This window comes from Oncorhynchus clarkii, chromosome 21, assembly GCF_045791955.1.
Source record: "Oncorhynchus clarkii lewisi isolate Uvic-CL-2024 chromosome 21, UVic_Ocla_1.0, whole genome shotgun sequence".
Lineage (NCBI taxonomy): Eukaryota > Metazoa > Chordata > Actinopteri > Salmoniformes > Salmonidae > Oncorhynchus > Oncorhynchus clarkii.
The window spans coordinates 10429349-10451169 of NC_092167.1; the positions used below are offsets into that span (position 1 = coordinate 10429349).

Consider the following 21821-nt stretch of genomic DNA (forward strand, 5'->3'; position numbering starts at 1 on the left):
GGCTATGAAACCCTATGGATGGATATAACTGTAGTGTAGGGAGAGAGCCATGGGAGAGATGCTTTACTGCCCACGCTGCAACTCTAGTCTACTCCGTGAGACATGCTTCATCTCCACGCCTTCTCCTCACAGACCCTTCACACTCTCTCCCTCTCCCTCTCCCTCTCCCTCTCTCCTTGCTCAGCGGAGAGGAAGAGATGTTCAGACATCATTATTGTTTTCTCTATCGCTATCCCTTATTCTCTCATACCCTACTCCTCTCTCCGCTCCCCGGGAGTTCCAGGGAACATTTTGTACGTGGAAAGACGACAGCCACTTCTGAGTCATTACAGCGTCGTACCGCAGGACAAATAGCTGGGTATCCGCCACAGTTATCTCTGGTAATCTGTTTGTGTTATTCTCGGCATTGTTTGCAGATTGCTCCAGTGAAAATCCTGGCTTCCCCTCTGATGAATCGTCTGTGTTCACTCTTTCTTTCTTTCTTTCTTTCTTTCTTTCTTTCTTTCTCTCACTCACTCACTCACTCACACTCTCTCTCTTTCTCTCTCTCTCCTTGCTTCACCCCCCAACGAACAGGAGATTAACAAGTAGGATGTTTGTTGAACATGAAAAAGCATTTCCTGTACAGCACAACAATACACAGCTTTAGTGTAAATTATCAGCACTCTAGAAATGCCCTAGGTGCCCAAATGCCCATGGGAACATCCTTGAAAATACCCACTAGGGGCAATGCACCTACAGTATGTCATTTTGATTTATTTGGTATGTGGTCCTACTTTATTGTAAATGTATACCAATGGGGCTTTTGTAAATTACAGATAAAAATAGGCTTCTTAGATCAGTGACTAGGGAAGAAGAACCGTTAGTCTACCGAGGATGTGTTACAGCGTATGGAAGTGTATACTCCATCATGCTAAGTGTTGATGTCTAAATGGCAAACCATAGGAACCGTTTTGGCCTGTTTATATGTCATTGTATATGTTGTCTGTCAATGGTTATTTTAACTTGTTTGTCCACTAGAGGGAACTATATGTTGGGGTCACTGGTCACATGTAGCACAGGTGACCAAGAAGGGTTGGCAGAGACGGAAGAGGAGAGGGCGTACAGTTCTTACCGTATCACAGAGCATGCTCATGGATTTGACCTCTGCACCTTTTTATAATGCTAATATTTGTATTGGATCTATAAATGGGGACTCCGAAAAGAGTTACGGTTGAAAAGCAATTTCTGTGGACGTTTTATGGACATCTCTCTGCTGTGCCAGTGGCTTTTTATAGACAAATGTCTCTCTTAAACCAGCTTGGATGTTACACTAATGTCAAATCTAACAGATGACCCATAACTCTGAAAGTACTAAAAAACCACTTTCATGCCTTATTGGTTGCTTCTATTAGAAAGTGTCGCCACAGAAAAGTCCCCACTGGAAGACGTTGCTAATTATACAGTATTTCCGTGACATCAAAGGTTCCTTTTGAAGTGTTGTGCTGTGTGTCGGCCGTTCTGTAGCGCTGTCGGGAGGTGTAATCTGTTGTCGTTACGCAGGCCTCATGCAGGGTAGCACTGGAAGTGCCATAGTGTATCTCACACATAGATACACACACACACACACACACACACACACTGTATGTGTGTTCATTAGCATCTCCTCACCACATATCAACATGGCTCAGATGTGCCATCCTCACGCCCCTAGACCAGCCCCCTTCCACTCATCTCTCTCAACCCTCACCTAGAACTCTCTCAGCCTGGTGTGTTTTGATGTGGAGCACCATGGTTTGGTGTTGATGCTGAACTCTGAGAGAATTCTGGTTTTCCGTTGCATGGTATCTGTTGACATCTCCAACGGTTTGCTTTTCCCATCTAAGGACAGATTCATCAACATGGAGCGTTAAGACAACGTTGGCAAGGGCTTTAATGGCCTTGGTGGAGTCATTTTCTTTTCTTTCATTTATTTCACACTTGGACTCTCTGTCAGCAGCGTTGAGAGATAGGGTGGCGGAGTCCAAAATCAACTTACTGAAGAGTAGCACAGAGTATCTCACAGCTTTTGTGACTGTCGTGACAGAATGGCGTTGGGTCATTCAGTTTGCACCAATCCAGCACCTCCCGTCACCGCTGTTACATCAAAAGGACATGTGACAGGCGATAAGAGCTTGTGGCACCAGACTAAGTTGGCACACATGGCTGCATCATCTTGTGACATGGTGTGGCAGACATATGAACTGTCTGACTCAACAGACACACACTCACTTACCCTCGCTAGCCTTGTGGTGCAGTTCTAGCCTATCGGAATCTAGGCATTTTTGAGAAATGTGTTAATGGAACTGGTATTGAGGGAAGCAGGAATTCAATCTGCCTTTTGGGGCCAGTCTGATGCCACATGTATCGAACAGACCCAAATGCTGCCATAGGCCAGGCTCTTCCAGCACCAAAGGCTGCCATAGGCCAGGCTCTACAGTATCAAAGGCTGCCATAGGCCAGGCTCTTCCAGCACCGGAGGCTGCCATAGGCCAGGCTCTTCCAGCACCAAAGGCTGCCATAGGCCAGGCTCTTCCAGCACCAAAGGCTGCCATAGGCCAGGCTCTTCCAGCACCGAAGGCTGCCATAGGCCAGGCTCTTCCAGCACCAAAGGCTGCCATAGGCCAGGCTTTTACAGCAGTGTTAGCACGGATATGAGAATAAGCTGTTTAACACCTCAGGGATGGAGTACCTTGGAGCTATCACAGCCAGCATCAATTAGCCTAACCTCTGGTGCTCGAGCAGGCTAATTAGCACACTGCACTAGCAGGAGCGTTTAGGAACTAATTTATACCTTGATATACCTTTAGCATCCTATCCTCCACAACACAACACTGACTGGAAATTACAGCTGTCTTTCAAACATGCACTATGCTTAGGAGAGAGAGTTTGTAAAACATGTGATTCACATTTACATTTTGGGATTGTTGGATCATTTAGCAGACTCTCTTATCCAGAGTGACTTACAGGAGCAATTAAGGTTAAGAGCCCATAAGGGCATATCAACAGCTTTTTCCCCTAGTTGGCTCTGAGATTATATATTTTTTTTTATAATAAAAAAAAAAACTTTTACCCCCTTTTCGTGGTATCCAATTGGTAGTTACAGTCTTGAAACAGTCAACTCCCGCATGGACTCGGGAGAGGCGAAGGGCAAGAGCCGTGCGTCCTCTGAAACACAACCCAACCAAGCCGTACTGCTTCTTGACACAATGCCCACTTAACCCGGAAGCCAGCTGTACCAATGTGTCGGAGTAAACACTGTGCACCTGGCGACCGTGTCAGCGTGCACTGTGCCCGGCCCGCCACAGGAGTCGCTAGTGCACAATGGGACATCCCTGCCAGCCAAACCCTCCCCTAACCCGGACGGCGCTGGGCCAATTGTGCGCAGTCCCATGGGACTCCCGGTCGCTGCCAGCTGTGACAGAGCCTGGACTCGAACCCAGAATTTCTAGTGGAACAGCCAGCACTGTGATGCAGTGCCTTAGACCACTGCGCCACTCGCGAGGCCCTGGCTCAGAGATTCTAACCAGTGACCTTTCGGTTACTGGCCCAATGCTCTTAATCGACTGGCAAATGTGTCGAGAACTAGCCACTTATGCTAATGCTAACATGATTAAAAGGGTGCCACTGTCAGAATTTAGCAGGCTAGCATTCTCGTCTCACTCGCGATAACATGTAGACAGCAGCCCTGTGAGGTTGTGTCAAGGCTCTGTGTCTACCGTCTTTGAGAGGCGTTGACACTGCATGCAGATTGCACTTATTTCTCTCCTCTTTGTTGGAGTTGCATCACTCAGCTGAAACCTTCCTGTAACGTTACCTAGTGAAGGAGTCATCGCTCATCATCCCGAAGGGCCGCGCTTAAGTATTCAGTTGAATTCAAATGCGCAACCCGCTCAGAATACATGAATATAACTGATTCAGGGTCAGCTTGTCCTTAATCGGCCGTTCTGTTCTTATTCTTTATGAGACGCTGAGGTTTTCAAAGTAGGATCCTTTTGTTGAAGGGATACTTCGGAATGAAGCCCTTTATCTACTCCATTCCATTTGTATGTCTCTGTGTCCCTTATGAAGGACGTGAAAGTCAGTTTTATTGGCTAACTAGCATTGGCTCGCAAAACTACCGCTAACTTCCTTCATAATGGACACATTGACATAAAAATGGTATCCATGACTTCATCTGACTCATTAACCAAAATCACAAAGTATCCCTTTATTTTATTTTATTTATTTCACCTTTATTTAACCAGGTAGGCAAGTTGAGAACAGGTTCTCATTTAAAATTGCGACCTGGCCAAGATAAAGCAAAGCAGTTCGACACAGAGTTACACATGGAATAAAACAGTAAATAATACAGTAGAAAAATAAGTCTATATACAATGTGAGCAAGTGAGGTGAGATAAGGGAGGTAAAGGCCAAAAAAAGGCCAAGGTGGCAAAGTAAATACAATATAGCAAGTAAAACACTGGAATGGTAGATTTGCAGTGGAAGCATGTGCAAAATAGAGATAGAAATAATGGGGTGCAAAGGAGCTAAATAAATAAATAAATACAGTAGGGGGAGAGGTAGTTGTTTGGGCTAAATTATAGATGGGCTATGTACAGGTGCAGTAATCTGTGAGCTGCTCTGATAGCTGGTGCTTAAAGCTAGTGAGGGAGATATGAGTCTCCAGTTTCAGAGATTTTTGTAGTTCGTTCCAGTTATTGGCAGCAGAGAACTGGAAGGAGAGGCGGCCAAAGGAAGAATTGGTTTTGGGGGTGACTAGAGAGATATACAGTGGGGCAAAAAAGCATTTAGTCAGCCACCAATTGTGCAAGTTCTCCCACTTAAAAAGATGAGAGGCCTGTAATTTTCATAATAGGTACACTTCAACTATGACAGACAAAATGAGGGGAAAAAATCCAGAAAATCACATTGTAGGATTTTTAATGAATTTATTTGCAAATTATAGCAAGCTAGCATAGGATGGATGTCTGTTTTTAGCCACCTCGTGCGTTTCCGTTGGTAGATTAGTGGGGTTCCGTGTGGTAGAGGGGATCAATCCAATTGGCAAAATAGATATAGTTGTAGTGACCCAAGAAAAATTGTCCGATAGACCTATTCAGATAGCAGCCGATAAGACAGCTAACGATTAGGGGGCCGCAGATGGGTGTTCAGGTAACGTCGCGACGGAGGGGCCAGTTGGATAACTCCCTCGGGCAGATAACGTTGGTAGTCCAGTCGTGAAGGCCCGGTGGGGCTCCGCATCGGCAGTAAAACGGTTCCGGATAGGTGATTGTAGCCCAGCCCTTTAATGTACTGTCATGATGTACACACCATAGAATTACAATTCTTTCATTCTATTTCTATGATACACACAGTTTACAGTAAGGGCCATAATGCTTACCCTGCTCCTCTCTCCTGTATGCAGGTGTACACAGTTTCTTAGTAAGTTCCCTGATTGTAACTGTGTATCTGTGCTCCTCCCCTCTCCTCTCTGATAGGCACAACCAGGCAGCCCAAGGAGGGAGAGGTCCCGGGGGTGGACTACAACTTTGTGACTGTTGATCGGTTTATGGAATTGGAGAAAAGTGGAGCCTTACTAGAGAGCGGAACTTATGAAGGTAAAAGCAAGCTTTTCGCTTTTGTGGGGGTGTATCATGTTTTTTTTGGGAGGGGGGGGTCTTTCCTGATTTTGTTCAATTGCTTGTTTATCCACCATCCTTCCACTCTCTGACAGAGAAGAATGAGTTGTGTGCATTTAGACAGCTCTCACACATCACTGTGACATCATAACATAGATTACAGAAAAGCTGTTTTAATCAGAGTGGAGAAAACACACTCTCGCACACACACCCCACAACTCCACTACACCTCTCCACTCCGCTATCTCCTCCATGCTGGCTCTCCTCTGAGCCCTAATGGCTCCAGAATAAACACAACTCACTCCAGTTTCTCTCCATCTGCCCTGGTCTGTGTGGCTCTGTGCTGGGTGTACTAAACTACTGGCTCTCCACTCTGTCAGATACAGGGGACTCCACCACACAGACAGATAATGCATTAACTCCATGTCTGTTCCCTCGCCGAGTCCTCCCACTCAGCCTCGCGCATGTCATGACAGAAAAATAAATTGCAGATGGTCAATTTAACGGTTGGTTGCCAGGAGCGATGTTAGAATCTCTCTCCGATTGAGGCCGCGTATCACTTCTCCGAGGATGTCGTCTTCCGTAGAGAGAACCCTTCTTCTCTTCTCGGTGGCTGCACTGCTGTGCCACCATCATTTACCTTTTTAATATGTAATTAGAGAAGGAGAGAGGCAGAGAGAGAGAGAGAGACAAACAGAGTTCACAAACACAAACAGGCCCCTCAGAGCCCCAGGACAGCAACAAAATCATGAGAAAAAATATATATAATTACTTGACACATTGGAAAGAACAGAGCAAACTAGAACTAGCTATATGGCAGTAAACAGTGGCAGTATATCTGACCACTGACTGACCCAAAATTAAGGAAAGCTTTGACTATGTACAGACTCAGTGAGCATAGCCTTGCTATTGAGAAAGGCCGCCGTAGGCAGACCTGCCTCTCAAGAGAAGACAGGCAATGTGCACACTGCCCACAAAATGAGGTGGAAACTGACCTGCCAAATGTATGACCATACATTTCCCTCAGATTACACAGACCCACAAAGAATTGGAAAAGCAAACCCAATTTTGATAAACTCCCATATCTATTGGGTGAAATACCACAGTGTGCCATCACAGCAGCAAGATATGTGACCTGTTGCCACAAGAAAAGGGCAACCAGTGAAGAACATCCACCATTGTAAATACAACCCATATTAATGTTTATTTATTTTCCCTTTATTACTTTAACTATTTGCACATAATATGACATTTGAAATGTCTTTATTATTTTGAAAGTGTGCTGTTAATCTTTTTATTGTTTGTTTATTATCTATTTTCCCTGCTTTGGCAATGTAAACATATGTTTCCCATGCCAATAAAGCCTTTAAAGAGGAGAGATCACTGTTTTCTTTTGTGTGAGGAAGGCAGAGAAAAGTCTTCTCAAGCTGATACAATCTGGCTGTCAGGTCCTACACTGCCAGGTTAATGTTATCCACAGTGTTGGATTTTCATCATTACAAAAGCCTTGCTTGGGAAGGTCAGAGGGTGGGTCAGTGTGTCTCTTGGCTTTCATTTAGCTAATAGTAAGGTATGCAACTAATTTAGCATTGTAGCATACTACTGGAGGTTGTCTTCAGTTTGTCTAGGAATGTTTGAAGAATGTGGCATTCTGTTTTTGTGCATTTTAGATTTGATTTCCCGGAAAGTCTGACTGAAATTGCTTTTAGATTTTAGGCAGCAGCAGGGTAAAATAGTCTGTGGTTTTAAGCCTTTCCGTTCGATTAGCTTTTTTTACACCAATGTTCTCTCATTTTAATTTGAGTCACTCACGGTGTCCTCAGAAATGCGAACAAAAATTCACAGGGCCTTTTTGTAACCACAGCAAATATCTGGGATACATACCGACATAGGACTTTCCAGCTACTATTTTCTCCATGGTCCTACAACTATCTGCAGCATACGTGTTGTTGGGGTTCATCATTTTAATACTTAATCCACAGGATTAGAATAATCTCATTGGATTTTCAAAATATCTTTGGGTGTCTGAGTTCTCCTCCAGAAGTACTGAAGCACCACTGAAAGGTGCAGGATAATCTCACTCTCATAGAAACCCTCTCTAGCTACAGAACCTAATCTCCATTGGAGAGGCAGTGCCTTGAAGCCTGCTCTCGAGGAAACTAGGTTCCTTTGCCGTGGCAACATCATATCTCCCCCAGTCCATTTCACACCTTGTTTACAGAGAGTAGAGCTCAAACACTTCATCAGATCTCACATCAGCTTAACAAGGACATCCGCTGTCTCAGGACTTTGCCAGGTATCTCTGGGCTAAAGCTGTAGCAAGGGATGTTTGCATGTGTGCATGCCTGTGTGTGTGGAGGAGATCTTAGCAGACAGTCTTCTGCTAGCAGACTCAGGGGCTGGAGGATCAGAGTGGGAGATGTGTGAAAGCATCAGCGAGGAGGAGCCCAGGGGAGCACGTTCAGAACGAACCCAGAAACACTCTGCATGCTGGGACCTGGAGACTCCGCCATGGGGAGACAGACGGGGAGACCACACAGAGCACATAGGCCAGAGCCCAGAGAGAGACAGGCTTCTTCTTTATTTATTTACAACACACGCACACACTCAATCACTAGGAATCTGTGCATGGTTTAGTGATTGATTGATTGGTGGATAACACTGATGTGCCAGCAGACACAAAAGGGCTAACAGTGATGTTAGTGAAAATGCCTGGGGTGTGAGCCAGACAGTGTCAGGCTTTAGTTACCAATATGAAGTCATGTGGGTGGGTGTGTTTGTAGGTATATGTGTTGTGGAGTGTGTGACTGTGTTTGAGTACCTCCCCTTTGACGTGCCTTGAAACTTACGTGTGAACTTTTAAGAACTATTTGAACTTTAACTCCCAGGACGTCAACTGACCTTCCACTTCCTGCTCCTGGTCCCATTGGGTTATGTAATAATGACATCATCTTCCCGCATGACCTTCTCACTCTCTTTCGGTATTTCATTTTACAATATATTTTCCTTTAAATAGACAGTTTCATTTAATGTTCCGTTTGTGCCTGTGTTGTCTACTGTGATCCCTACTTTAGCGATTGAATATTAACTTGTAACAAGGGGAGAAAAACATCCAAGCAAATCTTTTTATAAACGTATCATCAAAGGCACACAAAATGTGTCCAAAACTCAGGCGTGTTGCATATTAAGCAGGTTTGTACAGTGGCAGTGCTCACTGCTCACCCATGTGACTTGAGGTTCAACTCCTGAATGTGTCTCGGTCCTTTGGTACAGATAACTATTATGAAAAGATGGCAAAAATGCTCTAAATTACTCATATTACATGTTTAATAACGTTGAGATTTCAATTTGAGGTGAAACATCCTCAGATAATTTTCAATCTGAGCATTGTAGCTATTAAAGTGGATGCACTATAGGAGTAATAGCCTAGGCTTTAGTTCAGCGGACTACCACAGTCTCATGAGGTTAACACAGTCCCATGGGGCTCACACAGTCCCATGAGGCTAACACAGTCTCATGGGGGGCTAGCACAGTCTCATGGGGCTAACACAGTCTCATGGGGCTAACACAGTCTCATGGGGCTAACACAGTCACATGGGGCTAACACAGTCTCATGGGGGGCTAGCACAGTCTCATGGGGGGCTAGCACAGTCTCATGGGGGGCTAACACAGTCTCATGGGGGGCTAACACAGTCTCATGGGGGGCTAACACAGTCCCATGGAGGGCTAACACAGTCTCATGGGGGGCTAACACAGTCTCATGGGGGGCTAACACAGTCTCATGGGGGGCTAACACAGTCCCATGGGGCTAACACAGTCACATGGGGCTAACACAGTCTCATGGGGGGCTAACACAGTCTCATGGGGGGCTAACACAGTCTCATGGGGCTAACACAGTCTCATGGGGCTAACACAGTCACATGGGGCTAACACAGTCACATGGGGCTAACACAGTCACATGGGGCTAACACAGTCTCATGGGGCTAACACAGTCTCGTGGGGCTAACACAGTCTCGTGGGGCTAACACAGTCTTGTGGGGCTAACACAGTCTCGTGGGGCTAACACAGTCTCATGGGGGACTAACAATCTCATTGGGGACTAACACAGTCTAATGGGGGCTAACACAGTCTCATGGGGGGGCTAACACATTCTCATGGGGGGCTAACATGTTCTCATGGGGGGCTAACACATTCTCATGGGGGGCTAACACAGTCTCTTGGGGAACTAACACAGTCTCTTGGGGTTAACACATTCTCATGGGGGGCTAACACATTCTCATGGGGGGCTAACACAGTCCCATGGGGCTAACACAGTCTCATGGGGGCTAACACAGTCTCATGGGGGACTAACACAGTCTCATGGGGGACTAACACTGTCTAATCAGGGGTTAATACTGTCTCATGGGGCGAACACTGTCTAATCGGGGGTTAATACTGTCTCATGGGGCTAACACAGTCTCATGTGGGGGGCTAACACAGTCTCATGGGGCTAACACAGTCTCATGGGGCTAACACAGCCTCATGGGGGACGGACACAGTCTCATGGGGGCTAACACAGTCTCATGGGGGCTAGCACAGTCTCATGGGGGACTAACACAGTCTCATGGGGCACTAACACAGTCTCATGGGGCACTAACACAGTCTCTTGGGGCTAACACATTCTCATGGGGGGCTAACACATTCTCATGGGGGGCTAACACATTCTCATGGGGGGCTAACACTTTGTCATGGGGGCTAACACTTTCTCATGGGGGGCTAACAAATCAAATCAAATTTATTTATATAGCCTTCTTGCATCAGCTGATATCTCAAAGTGCTGTACAGAAACCCAGCCTTAAACCCCAAACAGCAAGCAATGCAGGTGTAGAAGCACGGTGACTAGGAAAAACTCCCTAGAAAGGCCAAAACCTAGGAAGAAACCTAGAGAGGAACCAGGCTATGAGGGGTGTTCGGTTCTCTTCTGGCTGTGCCGGGTGGAGATTATAACAGAACATGGCCAAGATGTTCAAATGTTCATAAATGACCAGCATGGTCAAATAATAATAATCACAGTAGTTGCCGAGGGTGCAGCACCTCAGGAGTAAATGTCAGTTGGCTTTTCATAGCCGATCATTAAGAGTATCTCTACCGCTCCTGCTGTCTCTAGAAACAGCAGGTCTGGGACAGGTAGCACGTCCGGTGAACAGGTCAGGGCTCCATAGCCGCAGGCAGAACAGTTTAAACTGGAGCAGCAGCACGGCCAGGTGAACTGGGGACAGCAAGGAGTCATCATGCCAGGTAGGCCTGAGGCATGGTCCTAGGTCTCTGGTCCTCAGAGAAAGAGAGAGAGGGAAGACAGAGAGAGAGGGAGGGAAGACAGAGTGGGAGAGAGAGAGAGAGAGAGAGGGAGAGAGAGAGAGAGAGCATACTTAAATTCACACAGGACACCGGATAGGACAGGAGAAATACTCTAGATGTAACAGACTGACCCTAGCCCCCCAATACATTAACTACTGCAGCATAAATACTGTAGGCTGAGACAGGAGGGGTCAGGAGACACTGTGGCCCCATCCGATGATACCCCCGGACAGGGCCAAACAGGCAGGATATAACCCCACCCACTTTGCCAAAGCATAGCCCCCACACCACTGGAGGGATATCTTCAACCGCCAACTTACCATCCTGAGACAAGGCCGAGTATAGCCCACAAAGATCTCCGCCGGGGGGGGTGGCGCCAACCCAGACAGGAAGATCACGTCAGTGACTCAACCCACTCAAGTGATACACCCCTTCTAGGGGCGGCATGGAAGAGCGAGTGTTAGAGGCAGAGAATCCCAGTGGAGAGCACATTCTCATGGGAGCTAACACAGTCTCATGGGGTTTAACACTGTCTCATGGGGGGTTAACACTGTCTCATGGGGGACTAACACAGTCTCATGGGGCTAACACTGTCTCATGGAGAGACCTAAGTTCAAACGTCAGTCTGTCACATTGGCCATTTTGATTCTTTAACCTCACCCACCAGCACCTAAGTATAACATGATGTGTGTATGACTGACTAAGTATATAAAATGATCATTAATGTGAAGTTTTCCTTCCTTCCTTCTCTAGAGAACTATTACGGTACCCCCAAGCCCCCGTGCGAGCCCAGCCCTCTGCTGCTAAATGTAACAGATCAGCTCCTGCCGGGCGCCCGACCCAGCTCCAAGGGAAAGAGGAAACGGAACAAGTCGGTCAGCAACATGGAGAAGGCCGGCATCGAGCCACCCGAGGATGAGGAAGAGGAGAGGCCCGTTGTCAATGGCAACGGCAATGGCATCACCCCAGGTTAGGTTCCAATGCAGACATAGTGTTGATGTGCAACAATAGATCCTCGTCATGACAACAAGTTCACAGCCGAAATGAGATAGCACCGATCCCTGGGATCTGATCAGACAACATAGCAGCAGTCTATCGTCTAGGTTACATCATAGCAACCGGCTCTCAGTCAGGCCCATACAATAACTGCCTACAGGGAGCTCTTCCCAGGGAGCTCAGATCATCAGCATCATCATCATAGATAGTCTAAATGAAAAACTGGAGAGTTCTAGTGCCTGTAAATAGCATGAGTACATCCCGCAAGCATCCTATGTAGCAGAACTGATAGTGTTCAGAGACAACAGCTTTACACTGTATCCCCTCTCATCCCATCTCCCAGTCATTAGATCTGATCACAGTACACTTAGTCTACGTCACATAGCCAGAGGCTAGATTCCACCCCCCCGCACCGACACAGAGAAACATCGCCTGGAGGCTGTGATCAAATCAAGCGTGGGGTTCCACTAAGCAGATTTACTGGATCAATGCAAGCCACATCACAGTCATTACTCTCAACTAGGAGCAAAGATGCTGGCTGTCTAACTTAATATAAAAACGGAGAAACCCTATGTAAAGCCATGAAACAAAATAGTATCATTCATTTTGACTTGACATTTCTTAATGTAAAAATAAATGACACTGTTGCGGTAGTTATTTAGTAAAACCTTTTGAGACCTTTCGAAAATGGCTTTACATTATATATGCAATCCATTATTATTGATCAACCTATTCATTATACTGTATGTTCTGGTCAGGTAACCCATATACAGTGCGAAAGTATTCAACCCCCTTGGCATTGTTCCTATTTTGTTGCATTACACAACCTGCAGTTAAAATAGATTTTTGGCGGGGCTTGTATCATTTGATTCACACAACATGCCTACCACTTTGAAGATGCTAAATATTTTTTATTGTGAAAGAAATAAGACAAAAACACAGAGCCTGAGCGTGCATAACTATTCACCCCCCAGAAAGTCAATACTTTGTAGAGCCACCTTTTGCAGCAATTACAGCTGCAAGTCTTTTGGGGTATGTCTGTATAAGCTTGGCACATCTAGCCACTGGGATTTTTGCCCATTCTTAAAGGCAAAACTGCTCCAGCTCCTTTAAGTTGGATGGGTTCTGCTGGTGTAGAGCAATCTTTAAGTCATACCACAGATTCTCAATTGGATTGAGGTCTGAGCTTTGACTAGGCCATTCCAAGACATTTAAATGTTTCCCCTTAATCCACTTGAGTGTTGCTTTAGCAGTATGCTTAGGGTCATTGTCCTGCTGGAAGGTGAACCTCCGTCCCAATCTCAAATCTCTGGAAGACTGAAACAGATTTCCCTCAAGAATGTCCCTGTATTTAGCGCCATCCATCATTCCTTCAATTCTGACCAGTTTCCCAGTCCCTGCCGATGAAAAACATGGTGTTCTCGTGGTGATGAGCGGTGTTGGGTTTGCGCCAGGCATAGCGTTTTTTAAATTACAGATTGTAATACACCAAAATACAAAAACGTCAATACTTTTGCAAGGCACTGTAAATGCCGTTGACCTATAGGACTGGAGTAGTCTATTGATCTGGTCAGGTAACTCATATAACTGCACTTGAGCTACAGGACTGGAGTAGTTTCATGTTGCTGTACTTTCTCACAGTAGCTCTGCTATTCATTGGGCTATGTGAACAAAGCTGAGAAAGATTTGATGTTGAGTATTCAGCCTAGAGCTGCACTGTAGTTTTCTGTTACTGAGTGTATGGACAGTGCATATACAGGTTAGGGGAAAGGGAGAGAGTGAAAGAGAGAGAGAGAGATCGATAGAGCAGGCAGTATGATGTGAGCAGATAGCTCCATAGATGAGCTCTCCCTCCCTACCTCTGCCTGCTGCTGTGGCTGTCCTCTGGGACGGGCCAACCAAGCGCCACAACTCAAACTAGGACACATCATCAGCTCCACTTTCTCTCAATCCCCTCTGCCTGCCACCTCTCTCACTCTGCTCTCTCTGTCTATTTCCCTCTCTCTTTCAATCACTCTCCATCTCTCTCTGCTCGGTATCCTTACTCTCTCTTGCTCGCTCTCTTTATCTGTCTGTCTATCTCTCTATTTCTGTCCGTGTGTAATTGCCACCCTCTCCCTATTTGAAATCCTCTCTATCTTTCTTTTTATCTCGTTCCATCTCTTTTTCCTTGGCACTCAATCACGCTGCCCCCTCTCCCTGCTCCCTCCTCCTCTCTCCCTTCTACCTTTCCCTCCTCTCCCCTCCCCTTTCCCTCATCCCTTCTCAACTCTCCCCTTCCCTCCTCCTCTCTCCCTTCTCACCTTCCCTCCTCCGCTCTCCCTCCCCGCTCTACCCTTCCCTCCTCCACTCTCCCCTCTCCCCTTCTCTCTCCCTCTCCCCTTCACTCTCCCTCTCCCCTCCCCTCTACCCTTCCCTCCTCCCCTCCCCTCTCCCCTTCACTCCTCATCTCTCCCCTCTCCTCTTCCCCCCTCCCCTCTCCCCTCTACCCTTCCCTCCTCCTCTCTCAATTCTATCTTTCCCTCCTCCCCTCTCAACTCTCCCCTTCCCTCCTCCCCTCTAAACTCTCCCCTTCCCTCCTCCCCCCTCAACTCTCCCCTTCCCTCCTCCCCCCTCAACTCTCCCCATCCCTCCTCCTCTCTGCCCTCTCCTCTTCCCTCCTCCTCTCTTCCCTCCCCTGTTCCTCTAGTGGTAATGTCAGCTCTGACTCACCTGTCATTCACTTCTCCTTCTCAGAGTCCAGTGAACATGAAGACAAGAGTACAGATGTCTCCTCGGGGGACGTCCCCACCCAGACCTGTCCCCCCACCGAGACCCCCACCACCCCTAACAACGAAGTCCCCCAGGAGGAGGGGGGCGAGCTAGCCAAGTCGCCCCCCAAGCCAGATGAGAATGAGAGTGAGCTTGGCCCCCTGCCAGAGAACTGGGAGATGGCCTACACAGAGAAGGGAGAGGTGTACTTTATCGAGTAAGTGTCTGCGCTGGAGAGAACGGCGTCAAATTATCCCAATGCACACACACGCACACGCAAGCACACACACAAACAGACAGCCAACAGCAGCCAAATAGTTGACTGTTGTTGTCATGAGATTTAGACGTTCTTGTCCATGCAATGTTTCGCCAGGGAGAATAGAAGGTCAAAGTTGCCCAAGTATTTTAAGCAGCTTTCACATGCACACACACACACACACACACACACACACACACACACACACACACACACACACACACACACACACACACACACACAGAACACTCACTCCCACGGTAATGAATTCTATTGTTCCGTGTGGCCAGCTGTATTGGAGCTATTTTACAACAGATCTTCATTGGACCTGTTAGATTTTTACTGCTACAATATAATTGTAGAGGTAAGTTGTCTTTCTCTTACATTTGATTCATATTTAAACGTCTTCTGACTGTGTGAGTGTGTATGTGCCTGTCTGTGTGTGTCCATCAGTCAATAGGCAGGTTATTACAGAATCCTTTAGGAAATTAACAATTGTTTGAATTTATGTGACAGAAACATCAACCGATTCCCAGAGGACTGCCTTTCATTGTGTCGTATAATAGAGTAGCAGAGAAAACATCCAGCAGGGTTAGTTTTAATGTAGTTGTCTGCCAGTCAGTCAGCCGGTCAGTTAGCCAGTCGGTCAGCCGGTCTGCCAGCCAGTCAGCCAGTCACATACTTCTTGTATGCCTCCACAGAGGCAGACTGTTAATTCCACCCACTGCAGACTAGACTAGGTCTCTGTATGTCTCGTCCACCCAGGCCCTGTGTGTTCCTACATCTAGATGTGTGTTCCTACATCTAGATGAATGAATCTGGAACGTTGTGTGCTAACGCGTTTAGCCGCCGAATTTGTAGCTGTACGTTTTGGGAAAAGTAAATGATGCGGTGCCAAGGTGGTACCAGATGCCAACGGGATGGCTCCCTTTGATTTGTCTCCAGATTCCATCAATTTGTTTATCCAGAATCCTCAGAGAGAGAGAGAGAGAGAGAGAGAGAGAGAGATACAGGGGAAGACAGGGAGAGATAGAAAGAGAGGGAGAAGGAGGAAGGGAAAGTGGGAAAGAGAGAGGGGTGGGAAGAGATTGAAAGGCAGAATCAAAAGGAAAAATGAGGGAGAGAGAGAGAGAAGGAAAGGGAGAGGTGCGTGAAGAGATAATGTTACGAGAGAGAGAGGAAGGGGCATTTCATCACCCGATATTTTCAAGTAGTGCTCAGTGTCCCCTCCCAAAGGTGGATTCGGGATCATTTTTTCGGCAGCTTGTCCCGCTTTCCTGCAGCCACGTTTCCCTCCCTCCCTTCCCCCACTTGTCCTGTCATCTCTTCAAGGGAGGGCATTATGTCCTCAGATGCGATAAAGAGATCCATTGAAGTTTCCTTGGCACCGCCTCTCATCTGATCACAGTCCAGTTTTCCAGCCCGCAGTGTTGATCCTGCCAAGCCCACAGCTGTTCAGCTCTATCACTCACACCTCTCCCCTTCTCCCGCCATCCCTCCATCCTTCCCTGCACTAATGAGAAACAGTGTGCAAATTAAAAGTATTGATTGCCATTTTGTTAACCTAAAGGGGTTTTTCTTCTCGCCAGCTAGTTTAGAGGGTGGGCACACAGGGGAACGTCTCTTTTTCTCTTAAATGATGCTGAATTGAGAATCTCCTCCCTCACTGGCTCTCTCTCTCTTCCTGTCACTGTCTCTCCTTTTCTCTCTCGTCAAGCCACAACACCAAGACGACGTCGTGGCTGGACCCGCGGCTGGCGAAGAAGGCGAAGCCACCAGAAGAATGCAAAGAGGACGGTAAGTGTCTCTCTTCTCTCGCTCTCTCTCCCCTTTTCAAAGTCTCTCAACTCTCTCTCCCGTAAAACCTTTGAATTCCTTTTTGGGTCCAAATCATTAGTATCTATTCATCGTCTGATGGCGGTTTGCAATATCTTCAGTGTTTTGATCCGAGGGCTGAAAGGATGGATGTTGCCGTATACCATTATATATGAATAGCCATCAGTCACTGAGGACAGTGGTTTATTTGGGGTCTGACACTTGTAGATGTGTACAGTGTCTTTATAACCGTGTTCTGTTACCTGACCTGTGTGGAGATGGTGCTACTTTTAGCCCCTGTAGAGGGACTGTGGGAGTGGGTAGGGTGGTTAACAGAGACCTCTTTATCCCCCCACTGGGAGTAGGGAGCTATGCACCACCACAGAATGGACACTACACACACAGACACAAACACACACACACACACACACTGACGCACAAACAGGCAGCAGGGCGGAAGGAGAGAGAGTGTCATTCAGATGGTTTGACTAAGAGAGGAAGAGTAAGGAGACTGATGTGGAAAGAAGACGCTATGCAGTAATATAGTATTGCAGAAGAGATACAGCCTATGACCATGAGGTGAGGAATAGGATGTTTTTGCATCCTGAAAAATCTCTCTCTCATTTTTCTCCATTCAGCAATGTGCTTTTGAGTGATCTCCGGCATTGATAGCGCGGGAGTCTGAAGCAGAATCCTCTATCTCTCCAACCCTGAAGCCCTTCTCACACTCTCTCTCTCTCTCTCTCTCGTCTCTCTCTCTCTCTCTCTCTCTCTCTCTCTCTCTCTCTCTCTCTCTCTCTCTCTCCCCAGCTGTCTCCCACTCTCTCTCCCCCTCTGTCTCCCACTCTGTCTTCCCCCTCTCTCTCACTCTTCTTTTTTTCTCTTCTTCTACCTCTACCTCTTTTTCTCACACTCATCGCTCTGTTCCCCTGTCTCATTCTCTCTATCTCGTCCCATCTCCTGCTCTATCTTCCCCATCAGTCTCACCCTCCATCTTTCTCCTATCTCCTATTCTTCTCTCTCCCTGCTCTATCTCTATCATTATCTCTATCTCTCCCTCATCTGGGTGAGATGTATGTGTTGAGTAGTAGACAGGGGTATAGCAGCATTGTAAGGTGGAGGGGAATGGAGGTCATATCAGACACAGAGACAGTCAGGCTGATGGGAATGGAGAACATATCAGACACAGAAAGAGTCAGGCTGATGGGAATGGAGCTCATATCAGACACAGAGACAGTCAGGCTGATGGGAATGGAGCTCATATCAGACACTGAGACAGTCAGGCTGAGGAGAATGGAGCTCATATCAGACACAGAGACAGTCAGGCTGATGAGAATGGAGCTCATATCAGACACAGAGACAGTCAGGCTGATGGGAATGGAGAACATATCAGACACAGAGACAGTCAGGCAGATGGGAATGGAGAACATATCAGACACAGAGACAGTCAGGCAGATGGGAATGGAGAACATATCAGACACAGAAACAGTCAGGCAGATGGGAATGGAGAACATATCAGACACAGAGACAGTCAGGCTGATGGGAATGGAGAACATATCAGACACAGAAACAGTCAGGCTGATGGGAATGGAGAACATATCAGACACAGAGACAGTCAGGCTGAGGAGAATGGAGCTCATATCAGACACAGAAACAGTCAGGCTGATGGGAATGGAGAACATATCAGACACAGAAACAGTCAGGCAGATGGGAATGGAGAACATATCAGACACAGAGACAGTCAGGCTGATGGGAATGGAGAACATATCAGACACAGAGACAGTCAGGCAGATGGGAATGGAGAACATATCAGACACAGAGACAGTCAGGCAGATGGGAATGGAGAACATATCAGACACAGAAACAGTCAGGCAGATGGGAATGGAGAACATATCAGACACAGAGACAGTCAGGCTGATGGGAATGGAGAACATATCAGACACAGAAACAGTCAGGCTGATGGGAATGGAGAACATATCAGACACAGAGACAGTCAGGCTGAGGAGAATGGAGCTCATATCAGACACAGAAACAGTCAGGCTGATGGGAATGGAGGTCATATCAGACACAGAAACAGTCAGGCAGATGGGAATGGAGGTAATATCAGACACAGAAACAGTCAGGCTGATGGGAATGGAGAACATATCAGACACAGAGACAGTCAGGCTGATGGGAATGGAGAACATATCAGACACAGAAACAGTCAGGCAGATGGGAATGGAGAACATATCAGACACAGAGACAGTCAGGCTGATGGGAATGGAGAACATATCAGACACAGAAACAGTCAGGCTGATGGGAATGGAGAACATATCAGACACAGAGACAGTCAGGCTGAGGAGAATGGAGCTCATATCAGACACAGAAACAGTCAGGCTGATGGGAATGGAGGTCATATCAGACACAGAAACAGTCAGGCAGATGGGAATGGAGGTAATATCAGACACAGAAACAGTCAGGCTGATGGGAATGGAGAACATATCAGACACAGAGACAGTCAGGCTGATGGGAATGGAGAACATATCAGACACAGAAACAGTCAGGCTGATGGGAATGGAGAACATATCAGACACAGAGACAGTCAGGCTGATGGGAATGGAGCTCATATCAGACACAGAGACAGTCAGGCTGAGGAGAATGGAGCTCATATCAGACACAGAGACAGTCAGGCTGAGGAGAATGGAGCTCATATCAGACACAGAGACAGTCAGGCTGAGGAGAATGGAGCTCATATCAGACAGTCAGGCTGAGGAGAATGGAGCTCATATCAGACACAGAGACAGTCAGGCTGAGGAGAATGGAGCTCATATCAGACACAGAGACAGTCAGCAGGTTCAAGATAAGGTCTCATTTGTGGAGTGAATCATCCTATCTGAGCCCAGCTTAGTCAATCATGTCTGTCTGATAAACACTTACTCACACAGCCACAGTTTTTCTCACAATCACCCCCCCCCCCCCCCCACACACACACACATACTGTATATACACAGACAGTAGGGCTCCAGTATTCTGAGGCCATCCAAAATATAAGCAGGAAAATGAAGGAGACAGGAAGATAGTTGACCAATTTGGAAGATGACAAGAAAGAGGAAACAAAGAGAATGTCTTAGGAAGATGAATCCCAGGAAACCATCTTGGTCTAGTTCAGGGATGGGCATCTGGCAGCCTCCCTTTTGAAGCCCTCAGATCACTTTTTCTCTCATGTCAGTCACTGATTGTCAGTCAATGTCAGCAAAAAAAATGTGATTGCTAGGTTAGTTTAGAGGCAAGCTATTGACTTTGTTAGTCAGTCTCACTCAGATGTCAGATTAAAAACTGAGAGCAGCTCATTTTCCTCTGGCTCCTGTCAAAATGAGCAGAATTACATGAAATGTAGATTTTTGTATGTTTGTTTATTCCATGTGTAACTTTGTGTTGTTGTTTCTGTCACACTGCTTTGCTTTCTCTTGTCCAGGTCACAGTTGTAAATGAGAACTTGTTCTCAAATAGCCTACCTGGTTAAATAAAGGTGAAATAAAATAAATAACAAATTCTTATACAATTGCCAAATCTTCTCTCTGCTTCATGGCAAAATATGTTGAACTGCACTTTTCTTTGAAACAAACAAACAAACAAATCTACGCTGTCAAAAGGGGGGCCACTAAAATGTTCTGCTCACAATATGTGTGAGGGGGCAGTATGGATGTTGGTATGCAGACCCGCGAGCAACTGCGGCCCCTCATGATGACTTCACATTTTTTGTGGCCCCACCCCTATCAAAACTGCCCATCCCTGATCTAGTTCATCAGGGTACCTCCAATCCCGTTCCTCCAGTCACGTTCCATGCTACGAGATGTTAATCTGGGTACCTCCAATCCCATTCCTCCAGTCAGGACGTTCCATGCTACGAGATGTTAATCTGGGTACCTCCAATCCCATTCCTCTAGTCAGGACGTTCCATGCTACGAGATGTTAATCTGGGTACCTCCAATCCCATTCCTCCAGTCAGGACGTTCCATGCTCCGAGATGTGATGTAATGTATGTGAAGGAGATGAATATTGATCTAGTTGGACAGATTATCCAGTGATCGCTGGCCCTGGGAGAGACAGAACTTATGGTTCCAATGTAGAACCTCAACCAGCTGGAGAAGGGGATCTAAGAGGGGATCCCCAGGGCCCACGCCGGGGCTAGGAGCTATAATCAGGGGAACGTTAGTGAGAATCTGCCCATGTTTCACTAGCTGACAGCTGGGTAGCAGCGAAGCAGACCTCCCTGAGAGATGTGTAGGAGAGATGAGCTGGTGCTGTATATTGTGTATTGATTAGGAGGCATGTGGAGCAGGGGTGTAGTGTGTGTGTGTGCCCACGCGCTGGTGAACGTTAACAGGATCACAGGATGGGGTCTAAACTCTGTCTCTGAACAACAGACGAGAGGTAGGAGGAGAGACTCACCAAACAGGGAGACATGGAGCCCTGAGGATGGAAGGAACACACACACTGAAGAAACAGCACTATACATCCTCTAACATTCATTTTGATCTATAAACAACTTATACATGCAGATCTGTCAATTATTCAGGCATACGTCTGCTACCTGTGTGTGTGTGTGTGTGTGTGTGTGTGTGTGTGTGTGTGTGTGTGTGTGTGTGTGTGTGTGTGTGTGTGTGTGTGTGTGTGTGTGTGTGTGTGTGTGTGTGTGTGTGTGTGTGTGTGTGTGTGTGTGTGTGTGTGTGTGTGTGTGTGTGCGCCAGCAGCAGAATAGTTGTCAGCTGATTCCCCCGGTTCAAAGGCACATCAGTGATAGAGAGAGATCTCATCATCAGAGGAGCGCTATGGCTTGGTTACATAACCTCTCTCTCTCTCCTTCTGTATCTTCCTGCTGTCCTCTTTCATTTTTTGACTTGAGGGAACCTGGAATAGGACAGTCTTCAAATCAAAGCCTGCTGTTTAATTCTGTCTTCCTTCCTTCTCCCTCAAAGCCAGCTTGTTTTCCTGTTTTACCACATATTTGCTGGATGAGAAGACAGAACAGGCTCCCCTGTTTTGAG

The 21821-nt window shown here is 46.7% G+C and overlaps 1 protein-coding gene across 1 annotated transcript in view; it reads left to right on the plus strand.

Annotated features, from left to right (window-relative positions):
- The window catches only part of LOC139378509 (membrane-associated guanylate kinase, WW and PDZ domain-containing protein 2-like), a 271242-nt gene that overhangs the window by 182543 nt on the left and 66878 nt on the right, over positions 1 to 21821 (plus strand). Inside the window, exons 3-6 of the mRNA XM_071120733.1 lie at positions 5499 to 5618; positions 11730 to 11945; positions 14709 to 14940; positions 16697 to 16776. Of these exons, the coding sequence (XP_070976834.1) occupies positions 5499 to 5618; positions 11730 to 11945; positions 14709 to 14940; positions 16697 to 16776 (648 nt within the window). The remainder of the gene's footprint in view (positions 1 to 5498; positions 5619 to 11729; positions 11946 to 14708; positions 14941 to 16696; positions 16777 to 21821) is intronic.